The sequence below is a fragment of the Lacerta agilis genome, chromosome 1, assembly GCF_009819535.1.
Source record: "Lacerta agilis isolate rLacAgi1 chromosome 1, rLacAgi1.pri, whole genome shotgun sequence".
Lineage (NCBI taxonomy): Eukaryota > Metazoa > Chordata > Lepidosauria > Squamata > Lacertidae > Lacerta > Lacerta agilis.
Genome location: NC_046312.1, coordinates 84,446,963 through 84,474,713, shown reverse-complemented (window position 1 = coordinate 84,474,713; position 27,751 = coordinate 84,446,963). Strand labels below are relative to the sequence as shown.

Genomic DNA, 27,751 nt, shown 5'->3' with positions numbered 1-27,751 from the left:
GCACGCGCGCGCAAACCACCGGAGACATCAATAGCGCGAAGGGGGAGGATCCCACTAAGCAGCGACTACGTAGCTTCTACAGCAAGGCTCCGGCGCTGGGCACTTGAAAGGGCGCATGCGCACTTTCCTTCCTCCTGTTCCCCACCCGTTCACAGCCCGGCCCTTCCCACGCCCGGAAGTGACGCGCGGTGCCGGCTCGGCGAAGGTGGGTGGGGCCCCTGTGGCGGAAGCGGCTGGAGTCGGGCGGGTCCCCGGTGCGGCGCGCTTCTCAGCTAGGTGGTTTTTTTTTTTCTTTCCCTTCCCCTATCCCCCCCCGCCTCCTCCTTCCCCGCCCGGCTTCCGTACCCCTCCTCACCTCGTCCCGCCCGCAGCCGTCGCCATGATCCTGCTGGAGGTCAACAACCGCATCATTGAGGAGACGCTCGCGCTCAAGTTCGAGGGCGCGGCCGCCGGGTGAGAGAGAGAGAGAGGGGAGAGGGAGTGACAGGGGAGGCGGAGGCGGAGGGGATGGGGGGGTTGAAACGGGGCTCCCCGGCAACCGCCCCCCACCACACGGGCTGCCGGAGCAGGAGGGAGGCGGCAAGGCTCCTTAAAGGCAGGGCGGGGATTCTGGGCCTACTTCCACACGCACCCAGCCCTTTACACACACTCGGCCCCCGCCCCCCACTTTAATTGTGTTTCCCCACCCTGTGTGACTAGGTGCGGGAGGAGGACTTCCAACTTCCTCGCTGAGCTCCCTTCTTTCCACACAGAAATAAAACTGACTCATGAAACTGAACCGTTTCGTATCGATTTCCTTTCCCCTCCCCTCCCGCTCCTCCCAGTCTTGTCAAAATGCCTTGTAGCTATCCGTCGTTGTATCGGCATCGTATAACGTTAGGCGACGGAAAGGAGGCTTGTTCCTGAAGGGGGGACTCAAAGGGGTTGGGTGGCTGGGTGGGTTCAGTCGGTGGCGGCCTTTGAATGCAGGTTTGCTGCAGAGCAGGCGGTATAGGCTGATCACACCACATGCTGCCGCTTCCCCATTCTCACCAGGAAGTGCCCTTTTCTCTGGGATCTCACTTGCTCAGCCTTGTTTTAACTTAGGGTGTGTCTCTGGGTTTGCACATACAGTGTACGTTTCAGGTATGTGCCAGACGGTTGTAAAGCGACTGAGAAGCCAAGTGTTCCGTAATGGTTTAAGCAAAGTTAAGAGGAGATTGCGGAATCCATTTTTGAGTTTTTCAAACTTGGAGCATGCAGAATTGTTTGAAAATCGTTTTCTGCTGTGTATGTGCCATGGGCACAGTGTTGGCAAACCTGTCCCTGTTGTTGGAGGGTGTGGGTGCATTCAGCTTTTGCCTGTCCCTTAGGTGGATTGTTTCATAGAGTCATTGCTCAGTGGTAGAGCATCTGTTTTTTCATGCAGAAGGCGCCTAGTTAAGTCCCCAGTATCTACAGGTAGGGCTAGGAAAGACTCCTGCCTGAAATCCTGAACAGTTGCTGGCAGTCAGTCTGAACAGTACTGAGCTAGATGAACCAACAGTCTTAATTGGTATAAGGCAGCTTTCTGCATTCCTAAATTGCTACAGGACTTCATTTAAGGTACTTAATACTGGAAACAAATGTTTCATGCTTATAATTTAGCTCCAAGATAACTGTCAGGGTATAACTAATTTGTGTTACGTGATCCTTAATAACAAAACTGCCTCTCACACCCACCTGCTTTAGCATTCTTTGTAAGGATCCCAGAAAATTGGAGGTGCTTGTTTGTAGTGCTTGTTTTGTTCAAAAAGTAGTACTTTGGCTCATGGAATGCTGGCTTCTGGTAGTAGCAGTGCCTGACAGAAGCATCACACACTTTTGGATGACAACTTTGGGAGGCCTATTCCTGGAGAAAAAAGATAGAAATTTATTCACACAATATGTTGTACAGATTGACAGCAAAAATGCTGCCTGCTTACTCAAGGCTATAACAGTATGTTGAGGAGCATTTCCTGTTAAAAGTTTTAAGAGTGTTTATGTCACTTCACTAATGTAACACATGTAATTGAATGTGTAGTATTTGGCCAGGTTTAACCTCTTAACTTCAGCAGTCGTTGTTTGCACACTACTATGTGAAGACTGTGTGAAGACTCCTGGGAAGCAATAGACATCACTAACCAGTTTTATCTGGATGTTCATAAATTCATCATCCTCACATAATACAACATCCTGTGCACAGAGTATCTTATCATGGGATGCTTCACATTTCTAAATATGTAGAATCTTTGCATTGATGCTGCATTCATGCACACGTATGAATTAATATGCAGATAGCTCACGTGGTAGAGAATGAGACTCTTAAACCCATGGTTGTGGGTTTGAGCCCTGTGTTGAGCAAAAGAGTCCTGCATTTTAGGGGGTTGGAGTGAATCTCATGGTCCCTTCCAACTCTACGATTCTATGATTGCAGCAGTTGTGTCCCAACTCTTTGGGCAGGATGTGCTATCTTAGGTCCTTCATGCATGAATTATGCAGAAGCTAGTCTTGGTTTGGCACAAGGTTGCTGCAGCTTCCTGTTTAGTGTACAGTTTCAATTCTCTGGTAAGTGCACTTAAGTATCTTTTTATCCTGTCCTAACTCCCAAGTAGCTCAGGGTAGCTCCTCTATTTCTTATTAACTATGTGAGGTAGGTTAGGCCAACTGGCCTTGGGTTACCCAGTGAGCGTCATGGCTGAGTAGTGATTTTAATTCAGGTATCTCCAGACCTTTGCAGAAATTTATTCACTGCACCATACATAGTAGCATGCACATTTGCAAACATGTGCTGCACTTTATACACACAGCTTTTCAGGCAGGATGACAGGCAGGAACTATAGCTAGTGGCATCCCCAAGGCTGAATTTTGGGGTAGACTAGCACAGGATCTGCTGGATCCTGCTGCTATGATGCAACAGGCATGATCTGGGCCTTTACACTGCAGCAGCCTAGGATATTTTGTCCTACCGACTTACGCCCCGCCCGTCCCCAAAAACCTACTTGTGTGAACACTGGAGCTATGGACGCAGCACTGACTGGAGCATTCCTTCAAACCCCACTGCTGCAGCATTAAGTTAGGATTGCAGCCTATATGGCCCCTCCACTAATCTCCTTTTGAATTGTTTATGTATCAGGAAATATGACAAAATGGCTTCTCTAGAACGGCAGTATGATTAGTATTTTAGGTATATTAGCAGAGAGGAAGTTGTAGGTTCTGCATTTTTTAAGCTCAAGGCTTCCGTGTCCCGACAAGCTCAAAACCAAGACAGAGATCTGAAATGAGTACTAAATGGTTTGTTTCAAGCTGAGTCATTCTTCGTATACGGAATGGGTGTATAGAGAACTTTTTCTTCCTGCATTTATACATCTGAGAAATAGTCCTAAGCCCCACAGTTTAGAGCACTGCTCCTTTGAAAACAGGCCATTAATCTATGTGTGTTTAGTCTGAATCCAGTATATGGTACTGGTTTCTATATCCTTGAATGTTTCAGACACATCCCTCAGTTGCAGAATGATAAGTGTAAATAAATTAATGGGTGCTTAAATGCCTTGGAAGTGGTGATTACTAATGGATGGGCTCCCATGCTTGCATTGGGGAGCTCTGTTCTTGTCTCACAGTTCTGTCATTTGTGTTTTTGTTTGAACATTTCTGTTTTTCTTTGAACTGGTCCCATTGCTACTTCACTTTATTTGATGGAACAGAAAATGCTGTTTCGGATAAATTAAGGTAGTGCAGTCAGATCAATAAAATGAGAGCAGGGATCCATCAGTGTATGTAGTATTCTATGGAATAAAGCAGAATATATTTCTAGGAAGGGCACCATATTTTCTTTCATTGTCTGCATATTTGTGAAAACGCTTGCTCGGCTTTGCCCACGGGTGTTCTGGAACGTGAAGTTATCTGTGGGTTTTTATTTTTTATTTTTTTTAATTAAAAAGCACACATATTTATTGGGAACAACCCAGAATGCTATGCATTCCCAGCTATCACTGTTGATCTGTGAACATTATGCCCACACAGCTTATGCTGTGCTAAGTCACACTTAGTAGCCTGTTTTAACTGCTCTGGCTCTGGCTTTGGTTTTTAGTGTTTCTGTATATGACATTTGTCATGCATTCCCAGATTATGATGGACACAAAGTTGCACATGGAATTAAATAACATTAACTTTACATTTACTGTATAGCTCTTGATGTTTCCTGGCAATCTGGAAAGCTGTTTCAACATACTTTTTCAAATGTAGATGGTTTGGTAAGCCATGCAGAATGATTCTTTATTTGGGTCTAGGTTTTCAGTGACTGTAGCCAACTTGGAACAAAATTTTACATCAAGAAGTAGTGAGTTCTTCAACTCCACCAAGCAGCAGCTGATCAGAGGTTGCTACATACAGTGGTACCCCGCTAGACGAATGCCTCGCTAGACGAAAAACTCGCTAGACGAAAGCATTCGTCTAGCGGGAGGCAGCCCCGCTAGACGAAAAAGTCTATGGGGCTGCCTCGCAAGACGAAAAAATTTCGTCTTTTTTTTTTTTTCGTTTTGCGGAGCGCGGCTCCCATTGCCGCTCCGCAAGACGAAAACCCCGCTAGACGAAAATTTTCACGGGACGAATTATTTTCGTCTAGCGGGGTACCACTGTATTGACAACAGACAGACATAATTGATTAATCTGCAAGACTGTCATAGAAAATCTTTCTAATATATCTTTATGTAGATTTTTCAAGCTTTAGTTTCTTAATACTAACTAGCAGCTCCCTCCCTTTGCCTGTAATGGAGTCTCTCAACACAGCAGAAAGCCAGAAATAGGAGTGCTTCTGCAGTAGAGTTGCACATTACTGTACTTCCTTCTCATTCATGTTATGTTCGTTGGATAATTCAGTATTTTCAGCAGCTCTTGGTATCTTCTTCAAGTCAGGTGATGCTGAAGTTACATGCACTGTTTAATTAAATCCTGCTTCTCTTATTCTCTTATATGAAATACTGAGATTACTCTGTAAAGAATAAACAGACACAGGGTAAAACCATTGTACAGAGACAGACTATCTGAAAAAGGAAGGTAAAGTGGTGGAAGGCTGGACTTCAAACAGACCAAAGTCATATTGCAACCTGTGTGAGTGTCTGGAGGTGGCTAGAGGTTGAATCCTGACAATTCAAAGTGTTGGTGCTGACCTTTAAAGCCCTAAACCGCCTCTGCCCAGTATACCTGATGGTGTGTCTCCAGCCCAGACACTAAGGTCCGTCTCTGAAAGACTTCTGCTGGTTCCCTCACTGAGAGAAGTGAAGTTACAGGGAATCAGAGGGCCCTCTTGGGAGTGGTGCCCTCCCTGTGGAATGGCCTCCCTTCAGATGTCAAGCAGATAAAGAACTACACAACTTTTAGAAGACATCTGAAGGCAGCCCTATATCGGGACGTTTTTAATGCTTGATGTTTTACTATGTTTGTATATATGCTGTAAGGTGCCCAGAATAATTATTATTATGGGAGGGTTACATTCTGAGGATTGCATGTAAAGCCAAAATCTATACAGTCAAAGCAACCCCAAAACTTGCCCCACGCAAGCATCCCCACCTTTAAACTTTCCATCTTGCTTGCCAGGCTGGCAGGGAGAGGCTCTTGCACAGGTTCTCTAAGCTTTCACAAGAACTCACAGGGCTGTGTGAGAACTCGCAAGAGCAGGTTTCCTCAACCTCGGCCCTCCAGATGTTTTGAGACTACAATTCCCATGATCCCTGACCACTGGTCTGCTAGCTAGGGATCATGGGAGTTGTAGGCCAAAAACAACTGGAGGGCCGAGGTTGAGGAAGCCTGCTCAATAGCTTCCCAGAGCCCAGTAAGCAAGTCAGAGATGTGTTGAATTGCATGTGCCTTGCATGCATTTTAATTTGTGTGATATCAGTTTGCCAGCACCAAGTTTGTAAAACTGGGATCACACAAGTTAAATGCATGTAAGTTGTGAGTTGACTGTATCTGTTTAAGAGAATTTGCCTACTGCCCGTCCACTGTAAAACACAGTGCTTTGGGCAGCTGGCCTAGCACCATGCCAGGCTGACATACTATTTGATGCTTTCCTTGTATCTGATGAAGCAGATCTGCATAAGCTTTAACTCATTCTGAATGCAAAGATTTGTACTTGAAAGGAAATTCCACTGCTTTCATTGGGACTTCCAAGTAATTGTGCAGCATATGAGCCTGACAGTTCCACATACACTCATATCCCTAGCATATGAAGGATTTAAAGTTTGTGCCTGTGAATGCATGAACATGGGACTGGGACACTTTAACTAGTTGTCTTAAATGTTGCAATTTCCTGTTCTAATGTTTATTTTTGGCACAGCGCTCTTACCAGATTCTACCATAATCTATATTTATTAGTACATCCTGTTCTGCACTTCCCCAAAGCTGTATAGACTTGGAGGAATATGAACTGATCTCCTGTGCAGGGTCTAAGCTTTTAAATGGCTTTTTGTTTGTCCTACAGAAATGGGAGATTAAATTGGCCTGAAATCCTCAATTTCCTTTATTACTCAGGCCAGACATTAATTGTGAACCGAATGAGCTCCTAATTAGGCTGCCTTTCCCCTGTATGCCCTCCTGTGTGCCTTGGCCCCCACTTCTGTCTAATGTAGCAGATGAGAAGCAAGTTCTGCACAAGATACATAATTATCTCTTTTTTCATTTCATTAATTTACTGTTAGTCTGAGGCATTTGGCTTGTGTCTGAGTGAAAATAGGGGAAATGCTGTCAGATGGGGATTTGACATTGGTTTTAAGCATGTGCTGGCTTAGATCCATTCTAGCAGCCATTCTCTCTTACCAGTAGCTTTGGGGACAAAATTCTGATCAGGAGTTCGAAAGTACAGCAACTTAATTTAAGAATGGCATACAGCTATCATTAGGTGGAGGGAGACAGAGGAGTGCAGGAAGAAATTAGGCCAACCAAAAGCATTTCTCATCATCTTTTGCATTAGGATAGATGTCCTTGGAATCAGATTCAGAGAGGATTTGAATGGCCTGAACTCAGTGCCCATTAATGTTAATGGGGAAAACAGACAGATGCCTCTGGCTGAAACCACTACCTTTTTTTTAGCCTCCCAAGTTCAGATGAGTCTGTCAAAAACAGCCCTGTCTTGCATTTAGAGTCTGTTACAGGAAGGGAACTGACTGCTGGGTGGTATTTTTGGTTGTGAGCCTTTTTTGTTTGTTCTTTAGGGCAGATGCAGCAAAAAGAAAAAGCTCCCTGTGTCCTCATGTTTCAGGTGGCTTGCACTGTAGGAAGCTCACAAAGAAATAGAGAGACTCACTTTAATCAGAATAGCAGAAAGCAGTGCTTTGTTGGAAAGTTTGGAGATAAGTCTGACTACTTATAAATCATTTTGATTGGGAAGGGAGCCATCAGGAGGAGCAAATGGATTCATACATCACCAGTGAAGTAAAGCTACATGTACGCCCAATTGAACAATGTGGATCTTGTATTTGTGGTGCTGGTAGAACATGCTGAAGGATGGCACCATATGATGGGTTAATGAAGCTTTGAACTTTTGTTCACACACACCAGCATCATTCTGCAATTGGAGGCTGACAGAGTTTATTTATATGTTAAGTTAATATCCCATCCCAAAGCAAGATCTTACCCCATTCAACAACACACACACCCCAACTCCAAATGTGATGGATTGGGAGTTTGGATTGCAGCCTTACTGACTATGCAACATATAAACAGGAACAAATTATTCACTGCACACAGTGGTGAGAAATAAGTGACATCACTGATTTTTGAAGGTTTCATCTGGACAGTAGTTCATTAAAGATACAATCAGTTATTCAGGATGTTATTTTACATAAAAAGATTATTGGTCTTCTATAACTGTTTCTGCTTTGCAGTTGCACCACACAATTATGTAATTGTATTTCGGGTGCAGAGAACAGTACTCTGGGTTTAACCATTCTGACTAAAAAGATGAATTTGAGTATGTGGGCAATGGCTGATGAAATCTCAGATGCCACAGGAACAACTTTTTGGTAGCAAGGAAGTACTTTATAGCTCCAGCTGCTCCTAGCTAAAGTATATTCTTTGGTGAGAAAGAAACCATTATATTCAGCTGTGTTTAAGTTGCCAACATCTTTCAGGGTACCAACATCACCTTTTCTTGGTAGATGCTGTGTGTGCATGCACATGAGTGGGTGTATATTGCTAGCAGGATAACATAGAATCCCTTTGTTTGTTGCGTGCTTCAGGAATGACATATATTTTCATAGGCTAGCAAAAAGGCCTACAAAGGAAATGCCAAAATGGCTTTGACTGGAATTTTAAACATCTAGCAAAATAAGTGGAGTATATCTTAAATATACTCACTGAAATTGAAGCGTGTTGTGACTGAGTGAAGAATGTTTAAGAAGCACTGACATATTACAGTAGTTAGTTCTGTAAGTCACAGTAGCCAGTTTGGGCTGGACACAGGGATTTGGACTTAATCAACTGCCAGTTAGCAAGTTACTAGCTGATGGCCATCAGGCTGAATTTGTTCCCTCCTTGCTCTCCTTGGGTGTCTTTCTCTTTTATTATTGAGAAGCTGCAAAGGAAGAGATGTAGACAGAGGTGAATGTAAGATTCAAGAGAATAACCCCAATTTTCATTCATTCTCACTAAGGAAGTACTTGAAGTGAGAGCCAAAGAAGGATGTGAGTGGCAAATCCCATTTTTGAGCCACCCTTCTGTTACATAATATACAGCAATCATATACTATAGAGTGAAAACTGAGGTGGTGGATTGAGAATGGTGTTTGGATTCTCACAGTTTGCCAGCTGAGAAGTTTAAAATTGGGTGGGCACTATGTATCTTTGGGTAAACTAACTTGCCTTCATGTTTGTGCTCACAAAATGTGACGACTATATTTAGGAAAGAGTTCTGGAAAGCTTGGAGGTGACCAGTTTTGCTGTTTTAACCATCTGCATGAGTGCATTTTATGTTCACATAAGCTCTGCAGTGGAAATGAATTTGGTGAGCATATAAGAAATGCTGGTTGCCTCTCATTCCTGCTTGAGAACTAGCAAGTGTGTGGGTGGGGAGTCTGCCTCTTTTGCTGCCTTCTGCTTCTAGCTAATAAAATGCTCTTGCTACCTCAATCCCAGACTGCCAGTCATACTTAGCTGCGTGGTAATGGCTAGTGCTTGTAAATGGAATTTATCTTCTGGTTTGTGTTGATAACCAATGAACACAGATTAATTTGAGAGCATGTGGAAATGGCTCCTCACTCAAGATTGAAAGCTAAAATGGGGATCTAATTCCTGGTGTAGTAGACCTATAGTCTTAAACTCCAGATGGTAAGCAAAATTTAAGAGTAGTCTGTAGGTAACTGGAAATAATTTCATATATAGGAAGCCATACTTCCATTTATTCCCCTTAGTTTGTGCACCGTATTTCCACTGGGATAACTGTCTAGAGCAGACTTCCCAACCTGGTGCCCTCCAGATGTTTTAGACTACAACTGGCCAATGGTCAGGGATGATGGAAGATATATTCTACAACATCTGGTGGGCAAAGACTGGTCTTGAGCTTTCTAAAGTCTCTTCATAGAATCATAGAAATCTAAGAGCTGTCTTGAGCTTCTTAAATGCATTGAAACCTTACATGATTCTATTGGCATGGATGAAGAGGAGGTTGTCAAAACAGAAAGAGTTTGGTATTTATAGTTTATAATTTAGTGCCATAGCTTAAGAAATTTCACAACTATTTTTGACTTAAGCTAGTGAGAAGAAAGATGCTTGAAGTTAAAATTCTATGTACCATTTTCACTCATACATGCCACTCATACATACCACAATACCAAAACAAAACATGTAGTTCAGAAACCATGTTTGTCTTTTGCTACAGCAATTTCCTGCTGGTTGTCTATGGTTCTAAATGAGCACTAGACAGAACTTAATACAATATGGACAAAACCTAGTTTCAATAGTCCCTCCACTGGCGAGAAAAGTCAACATGGAAGAGGCTTCCTTGTCCACAAACTTGGTCATACTTTTGTATAAAAACTAAAATCCAGCTAGTTTGCTTGGAACTTGTTAAAGCTCAGGCCCAACAACAGATGTGGTGAATAGATTCATTGCACCCTGAAGTCAAGGTCAGTCACTCAGAGATGAGTTGCAATAATGAGAGGAATGCTTAGTTTCATCAGTGATACCACTGGATCAGCCAGTGCTCTTATGAAGGGGCTTGTTCTGTCATTGCAAGCAGAAATGCTGATGCTGATGCAAAAGTTTCCCCTTCCTCCACATTGTTCTGGGGGCTCTCCTGATTCTCCAGAGCGGATATGGGGGGGGGGGCTAAGCTCCATTGTGTTAACAGGAGTCTTTGCATGAATGGCTGAGGAAACCCAGCCAGATGGGCAGGGTATAAATAATAAAATTATTGTTACTACTTCTGCTAACGGAGCCAGGTAGTTTAATCTAGTATGGAATATGGTACAAATCAAGTTCACTTTCCATTAGGACCCTTTTACAGTTGCTTGTGCCTGTTCTGTAGCCTCACAAAGTAACAGAAATATATCTATTGTTGAGCTGTAGCACGCAAAGGGAGGAGCGAGGTTTGTAGGGCTGTTTAATTTAAGAATGTATGGGTCACGGTTATATTTCTAATCCTGGTCACTTGGGTATCAGAGGCTATTGAGAATCTCTGTATGCCAATGGCAAGGCTAATGTGCTGCAAATATAATGGCTGCAGATATGCTAGAAAGTATATGGATCAAAAGCTGGCATTCAGCCCTTTGTGATTAAGTGTACCCCAGATCCTGTGAACTTTTGCAAGGGCTTCAGCTTGTTTTGATTGCTTTTTCTCTGTGGGTTTTTTTTGGCAGAAACAAGCCTGAGGCTGTAGAAGTAACATTTGCAGGTAAGTGCCAATGTATTAAACTTCTTGGGATAAAGAATTGGGAGTAAAAGCACAAATCCCCACATTGTGTTGCAAAGGTTGTCCTCATCAGTGAGCCCTGTGTCCCTTCTGCTGATGGGACTATGCATGCATAAATGAAGCTATTTTCTTGGTATATTAATGTAATCTAATGAAGAGCTGTTCTGTGTTCATCCTGTTGGAGTTGGTATGTTATCTAGTGAACTACCCTGAGAACAGCTGATGAAGGGTGGTGTATATATCAAATAATTAATGAGGATTATGATGTTGATAGCATCCATCAGGTGGCTTTCATAGCCTTCTCAATCTAGACTGCGTGTACTTTTAAGGGTGAGATTTGTAAACTAAGAATATCATTCCATTAATATTTCACAACATCAGGTACTCCAGTGAAAAGAGTTTATCTCAAGTTCGCAAGCCCTGGGTTCTTAATCTTTTTCAGTCTTGATAAAATGGCCATCATCACTCAACTCATGATAGTAATATGGCCTGGGCACCTATTGGCCCAGAACCACTGATAACTGTTGCTTTACCAGTGGGGCAGAATGTGGGTACAGTTTTTGCCACCTTGCACTGAATATTCAGAGTTTCTGCCTAACGAGCAAGCAGTTATAAATGTCCACTGTTAACTTGGCTGGTCACCTGAGAGTGGTTTTGAAAATGGATCCTTCGCATCACACGTGTTCTTGAGTTCCTCTGGTGCAACTTGATTGCAATAGAAATCTTTAGGCCCAGGTGTCATCTGAGAGAATCTACAAGTAATCACAATATGTACAGTCATAATGTGATGGATTCTGCTTTGTCAGGCTGCTTTTCTTGTTCATGTAAAAGTCTTTTTTACTAGTTAATTCAAAACTTTTATGCTGTGGTGTACATTATTTTAGAAAATGCCCTTCCTTGCTGGGCAACTAGGTTCCAAAATACTCAAGCACTCATCTCTCAAACGCTTCCTTCCTAGACTTCGATGGAGTTCTTTACCATATTTCCAACCCTAATGGTGATAAAACAAAGGTTATGGTCAGTATTTCTCTGAAGTTCTACAAAGAGCTCCAGGAACATGGTGCTGATGAGGTGAGAATGTAGTCTTTATCCTTATATTCTATTGACGGCCTCTATACCTGCCTTAATTAACTCTTTAGAAGCATTTCATTTTCTTTAATTGAATAAATAGGCATTGCCAATTCACTGTTCATGGTGGAACTACTGAACACTATTGTTATGGGCACTATTCAAAATGCTGACTTGCATAGCCCAAAATTGTTGGGGTTCGGTGTGTCTCAGAACACTTCCTGGTCTTACATTTTCTCTTCCTGACCTGCTAAGATTTTCAAAACTCTCACCCCACTTATAGTGATAAAAGTTCCTACTTGAGGCAGCACATTCTCAATTCTCACACGTGGCCAAGGAACTCTCTTCCAAGGGAGGAGTACTTGGACTCAGCCCCGCATCATTAATTAAAATGTTGCCTTTTCTGTCAAACTTTGGGAGATTGACTAGTAGGCGATGTTGAATGCTGACTTCATTGTGTTATAATAATGGTGTTTTTATGGATAGTAGGACTTCATTATAAACTACTGTCCATATGAAAGGACGTCCAAGTAGTTTAAAATTTGGTGTTTTGCTCATTATAAATCTCATTTGATGATTGGCATCCAGGTATTTCATCATTTGTTGGTGGACTTCTCCTTCTTAGCTTAGCTGCGTCCCACTTAAATCCATTTTAAACTTGAAACTGATATCTGTGGAGTGGAGAAACACATGATGCCAATACTTGTAGAGATAGTAGAGCTAACTCCAGTCTTCCTACTGCTGACAGGGGCACTATCTTTCAAAGGTTTGCACTGTAGCATTGATAACTGGGGAGTTTGTCAGGGAGAATCACTGGAAGCTGCAAGTGCTGATTCTACTGCAGCAACGCTTTCAAAGCAGGATCTTTCTAGATCTGCTTGAATTTTTAAAAAACCACTTTTGAGGGTTCTTACAATAAAGTGGTATATACATTTTGTGAATAAAAATAAGTTGAATCTATCTGCAAGCTGCAAGGGCTCTCTCTACCTCAGTCCCTTATGTGTGAAGTGGCAAATTTGCTTCATGTTGAGCAGCAGGTCTCTTGCTGCCATTTATGGTAGAAAGAACAGATCTCTCTGTGCCTTGTGGTTGCATCTCTCAGCAGAAAGTGTGACTCAGTTCCTGAAATGGTTTTCAGATGTTGCATAACTGAACGGGGGTTCATTCTGCGTTAGCAAGAGCAGATGCTACATTTGGTATGGGGCATATGTAGAAAACTAAGGAAATGGTTCATAAAATTGCTTGAATTGTGTACATTGGCATCTGAGGCGAGCCATGGGCTAAAATAAAAAATGAAAGCCTGGAAACTCTGCATGTTTTTAAAGCCCTGATGGCTTCTTTGTTCATGGAAAAGCAGTTTTGGGAGGATTTGTTTCTGAGCAGAAAAGTGTGAGTCAAGGGTTGTGTTTTAACTCTTTTCCTGCCTGTTTGTTCTTCCAAATCTCTTCTCCTATTCATGTATATTTGTGTACATATACATGCTTAGCCTTGCAAGTGTGTCTGGAACCATTCAGGGTGCCTGCGGTGCATCTTAAAGAGGGCTTGATTTGGAGCAGAAAATAAAAAGGAAGTGGTCTGTGTCCATTCAGTGGCTGTTCAATGCTGTATTTGCACAAACAAAGTGGCATCAGTTGTTGTTTTTTAATGCACACTTGCGTGTCATGACTTGTTCAGTCTCTGACTTTCTGAGTGAAAAATAAAAGGTAGAGAGAAACCCCAGCTGCATCAAATGAATAGGAGAGTGGAGCCGCTTTGGCCTGAAGAGCTCCCATGCTGCTGCTGATATCCCGGGGCACTGGGATATTGCTTCTTCACTGCCTCCAGAGCAACTTTGCATCTTTCTTTTGTCTCCCTCCCGGTGCTGGCACTTAACAGTTGTCAAGAGCACAAGGAAGTTGCCCCAGTCTGGTTATATTGAGAGCATTTGGTTGAACTGACCTGGAAAAATGTACTGTGTCTTTATTGCAGCTGCGATGCTTGACCCATCCATTTCTCTGGCTCAGCAGAATTACTTTCTATGGCAGAATGCAACTAGGAGCAGAGGAATGGAGGAAAGGGAAATTCTGCTGTGGGGTGAAAGGAAGTGGAGGTCTGCCCAGAACACATGGTGTATAAGGCGAGCCTTGTGTTAAACAGGAGGAAAACAGTCTTGGCAATGAACAGTTTACTAAAGGATTGCCATAGGTTTTTAACAATGGACTGTGTAAATCTTTGATACAGCATGTTGGCATAGTGCCTCTAAAGGGGTAGAGGAGGCAGGCAAATTATAAAAAGTGTTCAAGTTCAGTTTTGTAGCACCTGTTGTCTTGCTACTTTCCATGGAAAACTCTCAACCCAGTAAGAGTCTTAGGTTTTACCATATTTGTTTGAATGTATGGTATCTGGTTCAGTCTTTCTGAGGACAGATGGAGCGGGTTAAGGAACTGATCCAAATAAACAGAATGCAGTCCGGTTCACTCACAGCCCAGTTCACTTTCTCCCTCTAGAGATACCTATTGCTTTTTTCAAGCTTCTCACCCTTGTTTCAGAAAAAAATGTGAGTTTTGTAGCTGAGTCAACCAAGACCACCAGGTATTGGGGAAATGCATGAGCTCTAAAGGTGGCTGATATGACACACTTTGTCTTTCAAGAGCTTGCCCATTTCTTTGGTAGCAGCTAATAACAGAATTAGTATTTATGGCTTTCAAAAAATCTGCCTGTGAAACCTCCTTTCACACTGCTAGTAGCGTGGGAGATATTTCCCCATGAGGTCATATGTACCGGAATGTGTGAATGGGGGGTCCAATTTGTGCTACAGATTTGAATTTTCTGTGGGTATCACTGTGATGGAAGCAGTCCTCCAAAGCAGGCATAGGCAAACTCGGCCCTCCAGATGTTTTAGGACTACAACTCCCATCATCCCCAGCTAACAGGACTAGTGGTCAGGGATGATGGAAGTTGTAGTCCCAAAACATCTGGAGGGCTGAGTTTGCCAGCTCTAAAGCTCTTGCACTAAGCCAGACCTTTGCAAGCTGTGCTGGGGGTCCTTGTACAATTCTGTTCCCAACCCTGTTAGTTTATAAGCTATCTGGATCTTCTCAGTGCAATTGCAAGTGTGTCTTTTTGCCAGGTCACTTAAGTACACAGCTGAGTGGTTGTTGTCACACTTGAAGTAACTGGGTTGTAAAAGCTGCTCCTCAGAGGCAAGAGTTGTGTGTTTTGAAAATACACAAATTCCATTCAATGTGCAATACATGCATATAGGTGCTACTTTTGTATGTGGTGACATGTGGTTGGAAAAAAATGCTCTTCTCTACAGTTGGCTGACAGCAAATCATTTTCAGTAACTGGATTTGGGACAAGACAAGATGTCAAAGCTCCTCTGCGTATAGTATATGTTCTACCAAAATCTGGCCTGTAATCAAAGTGCTACCTTTTATGACTTTGTGGAAGCTTGCATATGTGATTCAGTTGTCTTGAGCACTCCAGCCTGTCTTTTACTATATGAATCCAGACATGGATTGAATCTATAAACTTTGGCAAGATCTCTTGTGGCTTTACTCTTTCTTCCCAAATTAAAACATCATGTCACCACCAGCAAGCTTATTATATGTATGAAATTTATAGCTCAACAGGAAAAACATAATTGGCCTCTGAATATGTGGCTGGAACACCATAGAATTCTTTGGGATTATCATAGAATAACATTAAATCTAGAATCTGTCAACCAGGAAAGAAGAATTTACTTTAATGTTCTCAGAACTCACAGGGTGAGAAATACTAAATAGTGAATAGTTTTAAGAGGCCATTTTACATTAATCTGCTCCTTGGAGTTTGTTGTCGGAACAGGACCATTATTGTTGCAGAAACCATGCAGGTAGTATTGCAATGATTCATTGCAGATCCACTTGTATTAAGTGCTCAGTAACCTGCTTCCTCCTCTGCCTTTCTGCATTAGTCAGCTACTTTTTAGAAATATTTCTAAAAATCAAGTTACTATTTCAAGCACACTGGGTTCATTTGCTCTACCCTGAACTGAGTAGTACTGAAATAAGTATCCCAGCTGAGAAGGCTTGATGCTGGTGAGCTATGCTGTTGGACGTCAGTATATTTTCCTTTGTTGTATAAGACTTTTGCCTGTTGGAGCGTGTGGTGGTTGAAAAGAACTTTTGGGGTTTCTGGATAACTGCTTGGAACATCAAGAGTGACTAAAACAAGGGCTAGGGCTTTAAAAAGCAGTGTTTGAGTGAAAAACAGGGAGGTGCTGAAGAAAGCACATAGGAAGACACGTCAAAGCTCACAACACTTTTCTCTGTCTATTTCCTAGTTGTTGAAGAGAGTGTATGGAAACTACTTGGTAACTCCAGAGTCTGGTAAGCCTCTGCATAATACGTGCCCTGATAACTTGTTCAGTTTGCTGCTCCAGTATAATTATTCCCTGCTTTTCAGAAAAGGAATTGCTTTCCACCTTTTCAAGCCAGCTCTCAGTTGTGATCTCCTTGTCACAGTGCTATTTTTAAAAAAGCACCGCCTTCTCCCTTCAGTGTTCCACATGGAAGGCTGAGAACATCAGAGCTTTATTTCTTAGCAGTGCAAGCTATGATTCTGGATCCACCCCCAAGCAAGCCCCCGCTCCTCTAGTTAGGGATTCTTTGTTCTGTGTAAAGAGACTGGCAGGCATTCAGAAGCTGTGGAAAACCATGGTTACCTGTGACAGTACTGCTTCCCACTCATTTGTTACAAAACACAGGGGTTGGAACTGCTTTCCCCAAGAAGGCAGAGAAATGTTTTCCTTTGGTGGGAGTGGGGGGGGGGGGAGAGACACATTAAATTAAATGTATCAAACACTTATTTTGAAAGTCCTTCCCTTGGCAAGTTGGGTTGAAATAATTATTGAATGTATGATTCAGCAGTACATTGAATGGAAAGTGATCCATTCAGGTCTGACCAGGTGGGGAAAGTTGTGATCACAATGTAATTTGCCTGTTCTAGGTTACAATGTCTCTTTGCTGTATGACTTGGAGAACCTTCCTGCTGCCAAAGACTCCATTGTGCACCAAGCGGGCATGCTGAAGCGCAACTGCTTTGCCTCAGTCTTTGAAAAATATTTCAAGTTCCAGGAGGAAGGAAAGGATGGAGAGAGGAGAGCAGTCATCCATTACCGAGATGATGAAACTATGTAAGAAATAACTGGCCTTCCGTCTCCCGTATTCTGAAATTTGTTTCCAAACTGTGAGGTTTAGAGGTGTTCAAAGGATTCTGTATTCAGTTGCGCACTGCTCTTTGTCAACCAAAAGCTCCTTTAGGTTGGTCAGTAGCAAAACATGACCACTTTTCCAGAGGTGTAGCTGCTGACACTCATATGGGCCAAAGCTCTTAATTTGCAAATTCACAGCTCAAGTAAATATATACAAGTACCCCATATAGGTTGGAGGGGTCAGTCAAAAGGATGTGCCATAATCCTCGGAGATAAAAGACATTGCTGAATTGAGCACTTGCCTACTAGGTTGTGTTCCCCCCACCCTAGTTCTATGCAGTTCACTGTTCTCTGTGCTGTTAAGGCTGAGCTGGTAATGCAATAGGATAAAGGGACCTTCAGCCATTTACCATAAAAGGGGAGTGGGGCGTTGAGGGGATAGATTGTGGTGAGAATTGCTTTCTGAATGGTGCAGCAAGAATGTAGTAGCCTGTGGGGAGGGGCATAATTTTGGCTGAATTTAAGGCAGCAAAATGTTCTGGGCCAGCATTATATGCTGGCATGTGGGGCAGGGGCAGTCACTATTGGCAGCCTGGCCAGTGACTTACCGTGTGGAGATCTCTGCTGCGGGAGGCAACTTAAAGCACCCTCCGCGCTGTGGTTCTCTCACATGCACAGTCCCTTTGGTGCAGGGAAAGATGTTGTGCATTTCATGTCTTAAAGGTCTTCCGATCATTGTTCCCTGCGTTTGGGTAGGTGGCAGGAGAGGGCAGGGAAAAGAAGGCACTGTACTTCAGTCTCTGTTTTTTAAATAAGCTCCACAAGGAGCTCCTGATACCTGAATAATATGAACTGTTGAATAGTGAAAGTGATTTCACCCTTGTAGGGGTTTTTTTTTTAAAGCCCCTGTGGTTTTTCACATTGGAGATCAGGAACTCCTAAGATGTCTCGTCTTTTACCTCCTTCCTAGGTATGTTGAATCAAAGAAGGACCGTGTCACAGTGGTTTTCAGCACGGTATTTAAAGATGACGACGACGTAGTGATTGGAAAGGTGTTTATGCAGGTATGCCAGTTCAAGTTCTGTCAAGTTCTAGTGGCGTATGACTTACACATTTATGCCAGGTGTGCCATTGTGCTGCTATCTTTGAAGTGAATTCCTTATCCTGGTAAGATTGATTGACATTGGTGGTGCCTTTAGGAACTTACAGTGGTACCTCAGGTTAAGTACGCTTCAGGTTAAGTACGCTTCAGGTTAAGAACTCAGCTTAAGAACAGAAATCGTGCTCTGGCAGCGCAGCGGCAGCAGGAGGTCCCATTAGCTAAAGTGGTGCTTCAGGTTAAGTACGCTTCAGGTTAAGAACGGACCTCCAGAACAAATTAAGTACTTAACCCGAGGTACCACTGTACTTGTAAGGCTCCTAAACTCAGTAGGGGTTGTGCAAAGAACCCTGCCCACAGTATAAAGAAATGTGGAGTGGGGGTATGGAATGACGCTATTGCAATCACCTTACCACCTGTGACATTGTATCACCTAATCTAAGTCCAGAACCCACCTCTTTCTATTCTATGAGGAATCACCTAAATGCTCTAGGCATTCTAGGATGATTAAAAGGTAAAATGGTCCTACTGCACAAGATGACAGTATACTAAAGTCTAGGTGCAAAAGGGGGGTATAGGAAGGACACAAGGAAAGCCAAAGAAGCGAGTCTTGAGGTGCCACTTGGTAATAGGAGAAGGAAGTGAGTGTGTTCAGTGTAAAAAGGAGCCCTGGCAGGGTTTAGAGGTTGTAACATTAGACATAACTGACAAAATAAAAAAAAACCTTTCATTTTGTAAGAGTTTGTGGCTCAGGCCCAGCATTTGTTTCTTCAGTATCATTGGTTTCTATTTTAGAATACTGTACAGGAAGTAAAAACAGATGAAATTGCTCCTGCACAGGTGCAGTGTCCTCCTTTACCAGGTGCCCTAGGTAAAGGTAAAGGGACCCCGGACCATTAGGTCCAGTTGCAGACGACTCTGGGGTTGCGGCACTCATCTCGCTTTAATGGCCGAGGAGGCCGGCGTACAGCTTCCAGGTCACGTGGCCAGCATGACTAAGCTGCTTCTGGCGAACCAGAGCAGCGCACGGAAACACCGTTTAGGTGCCCTACACACTTACTAAATAGGAAGGGATTCCAGATCAAGTATCACTCTTCTAGAAATTAAGCACTGACTAAAATATTGGTGTCAATAGCTCAAAGGGAATAGAATAGAACATGGTGAAAGCAGAGGAGAAAAGTGCATATATAGAAGCAAGATCATGGAGCTGTTTACTTAGTGTGAAAATTTTGAAGTAGAAGAGGAAATCAGCAGAGAAAAAGAGGAACAACGTCATCCAAATTATGTCAAGAAAATATAGACTACAAATTGCATTTAAAACTAAGTGTAGTGGCTTAAAAATGAAAGTAAAGAGTCAAACAAAAGTAATCATAGTTCATACAAGAAATGCTAAGAAAATGAGCTTTAAAATTAGAAATATTAATTCTACATATACTATGCTCTCTGAAGCATATGCTAAAAGGCCTATTCCTCAAAGTAATGGGAGTTTTCATTGAGATGGTTTGTACGTAACACTAAGTCATTATTTGATTTACAACATGGCTTAATTGTGGATACATTCAGCACTTTGCCTCTTTCGACTAGATTGTATCAAAAGTATCAGTAGCATATCTTGAAACTTAATGGACCCAGATTCAGGTGCAACAAGATGTTTTTCAAGCATTTGAAGCAGTGCAAATGTGTGTGCTTCACCACCTAGTTGATATCCAGTATATTCATCCCAGACAAGGTAGTGTGTACTGTTAATATTTCATTTATGTTAGCTGTGACGAGTCAGATTCAGTTTTTAACCAGTACTGTATACTAAAGCTGTTCCAAATACCCTGTCTTTAGTCAAGCATTTCTTGAAGCAATTATGTGTGCTGATAAAATGACTGGATCTTGGCAGTGAATAATACAGTTGTTAAGCACCTTGGTCAAGAGAAGGAGTAACCCTTTGTGGTGATAGCTCTCAGCTACTCTCTCATGACCTAGTCTTAGATCATGCTTCAAGTGCACTGCCATTCTCCTGTGTCTTTGTATTCTTGATGGAGCTGCTAGCAAAGGATGTTAAGGCTTTTAACCCAAAGTGCCTCAGGGTTCTGACACTAAAATTAATCTTAATACCAGTGTGATTAAAACACACATATACTATTTTGAAGGATAGTTTTTTTGAAGTGACCTTACCAAGCAGTTTTGATTCTAGGCTGAGATATTATAGAAGCTCAGAAGTTATACCAGTTGGGGAGAGGGAAATATTTGGTTCTGGGCATCTGCTTTCCCCAGGATAGAGAACAATTAACCTAGGCTCAGAGAGGGGATACCTGCTGTTTTTAGTATCTGATTCATATTAACATTCTCTCTCATCCTGTCTTGTCCTAGGAGTTTAAGGAGGGTCGTCGTGCCAGCCACACAGCCCCCCAAGTGCTCTTCAGCCACAGGGAGCCCCCTTTGGAGCTAAAAGATACAGATGCAGCTGTAGGAGATAATATTGGATACATTACCTTCGGTAAGTGGGTGCTGCTCTCATCTGGGTGACCAGCCAAGTTGAAAGCTATTTTCCCATAGTAACCCTGCTTAGTTTGCTAAGTGCTTAGTATCTCTTTAAGAGTTATTTCACTTATGCATAGCATCCTGTGAAGCATCTCAAAGCAATTTCACAATAAAGGCATTCATAAAACAATTTCATATATAAAAATAATTCCAAATCTAGTACAGATAACCAGTTGGGATAAAAATCTCTACTTTAGCTCATTGAAAGAGAAAGGTCTTCAATAGGTGCTGCAAGTATAATAGAGATAGTGCCTGTCTGATGTGCAACGGGAGGGAGTTATAAAGGGCTGACGCCATCACTCTATAGGCCAGTCACATGGAATGGATCTATTGATAAGATGATATCTGTCAGACGCCCTCTCATGCATAGTGCAGTGCTTTGTAGGGTATATGAATGGTGAGACAATCTTATAGGTATCCTGGTCCTGAATTGTATAGGGCCTTATACACCAGTATTAGCACCTTGAACTTAGCCAGTGGCTAATTAACAACCAGTGCAGCTTGTACAGTGTAAAGCCTTGCTTGCATAGCTCAGAAGCCAGCAGAGCATTGCAAATAGCTTTTCATTTAGAGCTATGCTTGGTGACATGCAGTCTCTAGCATGCTTGATTTAGGGAGTGCCAAAGAAATAGCTTGGGTATCCCTAATTCTGTAGTGCAGTTGACATATCCAGAGCTCCATCTAGTCCTATTTTAGTGGATGAGGAATAGTTAATTTCCTAGCACCAAGTTTTGTAAACAGAGGCCTGCCCACTTGACTGCTCCTTGTCACTTTTGGCTTATAATATCTGGCACACCATGGTTGGAGGCAGTAATGCTTCTGAATACCAGTTGTTAGGAATTGCAGGTGGGTAGAGTGCTGCTGTGCTCATGTCCTGCTTGCAGGCTTCCCACAGGCGTCTCTTTTGCCACTGTGAGAACAGGGTGTTGGACTAGATCCATCAGACTCTTCTCATATTCTGCACTACTGTCAACAAGACAGTGGTCTTCAGCCTTGGAACAGTTAATGGAAACTTTTCCCACAGAAGCCTCTGGATGTCTAAGAAACTTGTCACTGGCAGGACTTTGCTATCGAATATTAATGTCTTGTCATCTCCTGAACATTTATTCTCTATGACAAAGGGGTAAGAAACTCAGTCTTGGCAGTTGCCTTCCCCCAGGTGCTCTTACTTTAGCAAATCGTGTTAAGGAGGAGACACTGCCAATAATTGTTTGTGATGAATCTTTGAAATAGAGAAGGCAACTGTAGAGTCTGTTAATTTAGAGGCATTTCAACACATTTGGATACAGATAAAATAAGTACTAAATATCATATCTGCAAATAGTTCCTTGTGAGTACCGTTTTCTGGCTCTGGATCAGTGAGAACTATATTTTGTCCCTGAATAGTGAAAGGCTGCATAATGCCTCTTCTTTATTCACACACTACAGAGCCTGTGAGGGTGCAAAGCCCATTATTTGGTTTATCTAGCTGCCTGGGAGGAATAAAGTGGTGATCACTGAAAAGCTGTACAAGAAGCGCTTAGGGAAGGACCATTAGGAAAGATTCAGATGAGCAAATTTGTCACTGATGCCAACATTTTGTGGGACTGAGCGGCATAGCTAAGCCTGGTCCAATACTAGGTTAAGTTCCAGTTGTGGAGAGACGTTGATTCCAAAGATGATGCCCTAAAGTCATCCCATTAAGACAAGCTTAATCCTGGTGTGCAACATGGATAAGGACTTCATTATAGCTCTTCCATGCAAATGCTTCATAACTGTACGTGCTGTTGGCCTTTTGAATGTATCTCTGGCCCAGGACTAGTGAGTTCCCTCATAGCTTTATTAGTGCTTGGTAGAGAATAACTATTTTCTGTTGCCTTCTCCTTTTCAGTGCTGTTCCCCCGCCACACCAGTGCTGCTTCCAGGGACAACACCATCAATTTGATTCACACATTCCGGGACTACCTGCACTATCACATCAAATGCTCCAAGGTACAGGAAGAGTGTTATTATAGAATCTTTTTTTTCTGAAGAAGCTATGCAAAAATTCACCTTCATGTGCCTAAAATGAATTCTGACTTTCATCTGCTCCATTCTGGCATGTAGATCCTTTAGAGTGCTTAGATGAAATTTGAAATTCAAAGTACTAAGACAGATCTGCTTAGCTGCCTTTTGTATTTTGACCAATGTGCAGGCTTACATTCACACGCGCATGAGAGCAAAAACATCAGATTTCCTCAAAGTGCTGAATCGTGCCCGGCCAGATGCAGAAAAGAAGGAAATGAAAACAATCACGTGAGTATCAGAGGAACAGTTTCTTCCTTCTGCTTGTGTCTTTCTTGTTTTATTGTTGCTATAGCTCACACCTGAGGAGGAACAAAGGACTACCTTGTATTGCTGTTTAAATAATGGCAGTACACAGATCGATTTGATAGTACTTTGTGTAATATCCTGGCTTGTTTAGAAGTCACTAAAGTTTCCTGCTTTGAGTAATAGCAAGTCTTTAGCTGCAGCTTCTTGAACTTTTTTTTTCACCCATCATGCAAAGGGGCTGTGTGGAAGTGCAGGAAGCTCATCATACTTTGGCCTATTAAGCAGAGATGTGATCAAATGTAATCAATGTCTCAAAAGTTGAGGCCTGACAATAAAGATTAATTAATCCAGCCATATTATCTGATAAGGTTTTCTGCAAATCCTTGTGGGCAGTTCCACTCAAAAAGCAAGGCATTGTCCTAATTAGTGCCATGCAGCGGACAGGAATGGGATGGAGGCGAACTAAAAAGACTAGTTTCAAAATTCGGGTCTTTGTAGTGGAGAAAAAAAGTGGCCAGGTTGCTAAGGGGGACCATGTGGCTAATATTGAATGAGAAGGATGAGGAATGTTTGAAGCAAACTCATGATCATCACTTGCTTGGAATGCAACCACTTTGGCTAGTGCCTTAGCAAGAGATAGATCCCAGCTGCCACTGATTGGTTCTGTCGGAAGGTTAGCTACTGCACCCTTGGGCTCAAAAATAGAAGTGTAGGCTAGAAGCTGCATCTATAATTTGTTTTTGTTCTTATTTTCTCCTTGGTTTGCTGTAACCAGGCATGAAGAACTGTGTGGTTAACATGAGGAACTGAAATCAGCAATTCAGCTTTGCAGTGCTGATTCTATGGAGGCAGTGATTTTTTATTTTTAACTTTCAAAACCTTGAAGGGCTTGTAGTTCAGGGTAGTTACTTCTCTAGTATAAACCTGAAATGAGTTTAGTACTCTACAGGACTAAAGTGCTGCATAGGGCAAGTCAGAATATCACTGGTATATAATGAGTGGGGTGCTTTCTTTTCCCTGGACAAGAGAAGGGAAACGAATCCACTGTATACTGTTTTATTGACAGGGTGGGGTGAGATAAGCAAGCACAGATGGGAATAGACTTGCTGGTCACACTGGTTGTGGAGGGTATATATATATTGCTCTTAAGAGCCCTTCTAGCATAACATACCTGATCTATTTGGAGGGGGAAATTGATGTGGATGTCCCTAACACTTCAGGGATCAGATTACAAATTCATTCCTTGTTGGTGCTTATATTCTACTTTTCTAAGACCCTCTTTGCCAAGTGTTTTTTTTTGGTGGTTCCTTTTACCAAGCAATGACATCCAGGGAGGCCAGCGGTGTAGTTGTGGCTGAAATGGGAGATTATGGATAGGACTAGTAAAGAAGCTGACAGGTTAGCTCAGCACTTTTTTCAGCTTGTGAGACAAAGGAGGCAAGCAAGTATGTGAGAAGATTGAATGACTGTGATGGGCCATATAGTAGGATGTTGCTAACCTTGCAGGATGTTTCTTCTCTCACCTGGGGCAAATTGCTAATCTTACAGCCAGTTTTCAGTCTGATTTTCTTACTGTGCTAAAGGCACCATAGTGTGGGTGTTTGGCATAGCTGGTAAAATTAAGATGATAATCTTGAACTTGGGCCTCCTAGGGGTGTGTGTGTGGATTAAACCAAACAGGCTCCTGCAGTCAACCCCAAAGGCTAGAATAATGCACAGCTGTGATTAAGAATGTTAAAGGATGACTCATGCCTTACCCGGAATCAGGGCACATAACATCTCTTTAAAGGGGTATCTGAATTCCTTCGTAGTAGCTCCAGTTCTGTGTTGCACAGCCTTTGGCTTTTGTATGAAAATTTATTTATCCTTAAAGGAGCAGGGATAGCTGCTTTCTGTGCTGAAGGGAGGTTGTGACCCCTTAGGAGCAAACTGGTGCTTGCAGCTGTTCAACATCTCCTTTCTTTACTTTCTGTGCTTCATCTATCTTACTGCATGATATAGCACCTGGCCATTTCATTTTTATATATAATTTATAAATATTATGACAGCAATAATTTTACATATCCAATTTAAAGCACTGGATATTAATATCACCCCCTTTCTGCAGTTACATATTTTATTTCTATTACCACTGCATCTCCAGTTCAGAACTATTTTACTATTCATCCATTATATTCTATTTAGTTTATTTTCACTGCACATTGTTTTGTCAATAATTTTTCAAATAGTCTATGCATATTCCCCATTCTTTATTAAATGGTCTCTCTTCTTGATTTCTTAATCTCCCGGTAAGTTTCACCATTTCTTCATACTCCAGCAATTTTTGTTGTCAGTCTTCTTTTGTTGGGACTGTTTCTTCTTTCCACTCACCTGGCTGTTTCACTTCCGTAGCCCTGTTAGCCTCTTAGGACTTTTGTCAGATGCTTTCTTCACAAATCGACAAATTTTAATATTCAACTTAAACGGCTGGGATAGGGCATGGAGTGTAATCCCTGCTTTCCAGGACTGCCCTTTGACTTTTTCTGAGTTCACTCCAAACTCTACAGCAGGAATAGGGATCCTCTGGCCCTTGACCCTAGTCCAGACCTCCCCACTCCTGCAGCTCTGTTGCTCTGCATAGGTCAGCTCAGGAGTAGAAAGGCCCCAATGTTCATCCCTAATGTGGCCCACTGAGTGAGGCGCTTGAAAGGAGAGAGAAGACAGTCTTTGTGTGTGTTTAGAGGAATAGTTGGTTATGTGCTAAGGGTGTATTATTATTGTGTGTCTGCGCAGAAGCAAGAACCTGATAGTTTCCCAGTTGCTGCTTTGGTGGATGTTAAATGGACAAACAATGAAACAGCATGTGTGGTATCAGCTTCTGAATCCACGACCAATTCTGTGTAGTATGAGGAGATCCTTTCAGTGCATTTTTTGTAGCCCCCTTTCCCTTGATCTGTGAGTTTATAGAGTTTAGCAAACTGTGGATTTTTTCTGGATAATGTGGTGCACCAAGGAATCTGCAAACAGGAAGAACTCAGTTGTGGCGAATTCATCCACAAAATCAGTCTTGCATTCTTCATTCTGAAGCTTGGGATTAGAATTGTTATTAGTGGTGCAGAACAAGGAGCAATGAGACACCTGGGTCACTTGTATGGAAAAAGTAGTAGGTATCTAAGCTATGAAGTCAGGAAGGAATGTAATGATGTAGTGACAATGTACTGGAGTCAACCTGATCTTTGCCCTCTGATTTTCTGCCAGGGGGAAGACCTTTTCATCATCCCGTTAACGCCTGAGGCGAGGTGAAGTCACACAACTGTGGCAGAAGGCTGGAGCACTTGCTACCTGATAATCGTAGCTTTTTAACATTGCACCTCTCTGGGCTCTTAAGGAAATAAATCCAATTGGGTTATGTTTTCTACACAAGTTTGGGAATTGATCTGCGGAATCGAGCTGTGCTTGCAAGGACTTAATAGTTCAAACAAAAAAACAAACCTTAATTCCATTTTGATCAACTTTTCTTTCTTTCTTTTTCCCCCTCCCCTTTTTCAAGCTGTTTTGCTTTGCAATATGTTTACCGGTAATGAGTTGCAGTATTTCTTATGAGAATAATGCAATATTAACTTGTTTTTCTTCTGAGTATTTTGAGTTCACAACTCCTGTATCTGAAGAAATATTGTTGGGGTTCATTAATAAAGGAGATCTTTCTATCTTACCAATCATGGTTTGTGAGTATTCATTTTTAGATGTACATTATTAATTTATTCTTGTACAAATTCAGAAAGGGCACATGGGAAAGGCTATAAATAAGATGCCCAGACTTTTCAGCAGCTTCTGGCTTCTCTTATCTGGCTAATGTGTTACAGACTCACTTAAAAAGAAAATTTTTGAGTTTGAAAGAAAGGGGGAAAATGATCCTGGCAGATTCAGAGTAGCAGTGTTTTCTTTTGAATTTTAATTTCTCCTCTTCCTAGGATCAGGATAATTTCTGGGCATGGGAAGGGTCAAGTCTGCTGATTTCACTCCCCATTCTTTTAGCAAATACAGGTCTGTCAATACTCCTAATGGAGAAATCTGCTGATACACCGCTAGGGCTGTATTCTCATGAGAGGTGAAATGTGATTTGAGGACTCTAGTAGGTCATGTAGCAAGCCTGTGTTGCTAAGGTTTAAGTAGTTAAAATCAGCAATGAGTTAGATGAGAAAGTCTACCGTAGTGTTTGACAGTTCTGATGGCATAGACCAGGGCCGGATCCAGCCCACAGACGGTCCGGGAATCAGCGTGTTTTTACATGAGTAGAATGTGTCCTTTTATTTAAAATACATCTCTGGGTTATTTGTGGGGCATAGGAATTCGTTCATATTTTTTTTTTCAAAATATAGTCCGGCCCCCCACAAGGTCTGAGGGACAGTGGACCGGCCCCCTGTTGAAAAAGTTTGCTCACCCCTGGAATAGACCCTCACTGCTTGTACTTCTGATGTGGTGGGGAAGCAACAGTCCTCTGAAAATAAGTATAAAATCCCTTCTGCTTTTCAGGAATTGGTAAATGTGCACTTGCCTGTTCTCCATTGCTGCTGTATGGGGCTCTAGCCTAGTAGATGGGGGACAGCAGCACTTGATCACTCTAATGCTAATGTGGTTGATGCAGGGTCCGACCTCTGTATTCCTGGTTGTCTTTTAATACAGATTCTGACTAATCACAGTAAGCT

The 27,751-nt window shown here is 42.3% G+C and overlaps 1 protein-coding gene across 2 annotated transcripts; it reads left to right on the top strand.

Annotated features, from left to right (window-relative positions):
• Positions 1-87: 87 nt before the first annotated feature.
• ARPC2 (actin related protein 2/3 complex subunit 2) lies at positions 88-26,757 on the top strand. 2 transcript variants are annotated; one of them, XM_033161238.1, is made up of 10 exons: positions 88-276; positions 10,847-10,881; positions 11,858-11,970; positions 16,274-16,319; positions 16,939-17,125; positions 18,114-18,207; positions 20,604-20,730; positions 22,645-22,745; positions 22,948-23,048; positions 26,304-26,757. In XM_033161238.1, exons 1-10 carry the CDS (start codon positions 116-118, stop codon positions 26,329-26,331), a joined length of 993 nt encoding a protein of 330 aa, XP_033017129.1. In that variant the 5' UTR covers positions 88-115; the 3' UTR covers positions 26,332-26,757. The 2 variants fall into 2 exon arrangements, with proteins under 2 accessions (XP_033017129.1, XP_033017138.1); XM_033161247.1 differs by lacking the exon at positions 88-276 and adding an exon at positions 288-453.
• The last annotated feature ends 994 nt before the right edge of the window (positions 26,758-27,751 follow it).

What these genes read in the sequence shown, in the direction of transcription:
- ARPC2 (XM_033161238.1), top strand. Translation starts at nt 116, where the DNA reads ATGCGCACTTTCCTTCCTCCTGTTCCCCACCCGTTCACAGCCCGGCCC. An exon ending in TGTAGAAGTAACATTTGCAG is followed by an intron (nt 10,882 to 11,857) that starts GTAAGTGCCAAT and finishes CTTCCTTCCTAG; the next exon opens with ACTTCGATGGAGTTCTTTAC. An exon ending in TACCGAGATGATGAAACTAT is followed by an intron (nt 17,126 to 18,113) that starts GTAAGAAATAAC and finishes CCTCCTTCCTAG; the next exon opens with GTATGTTGAATCAAAGAAGG.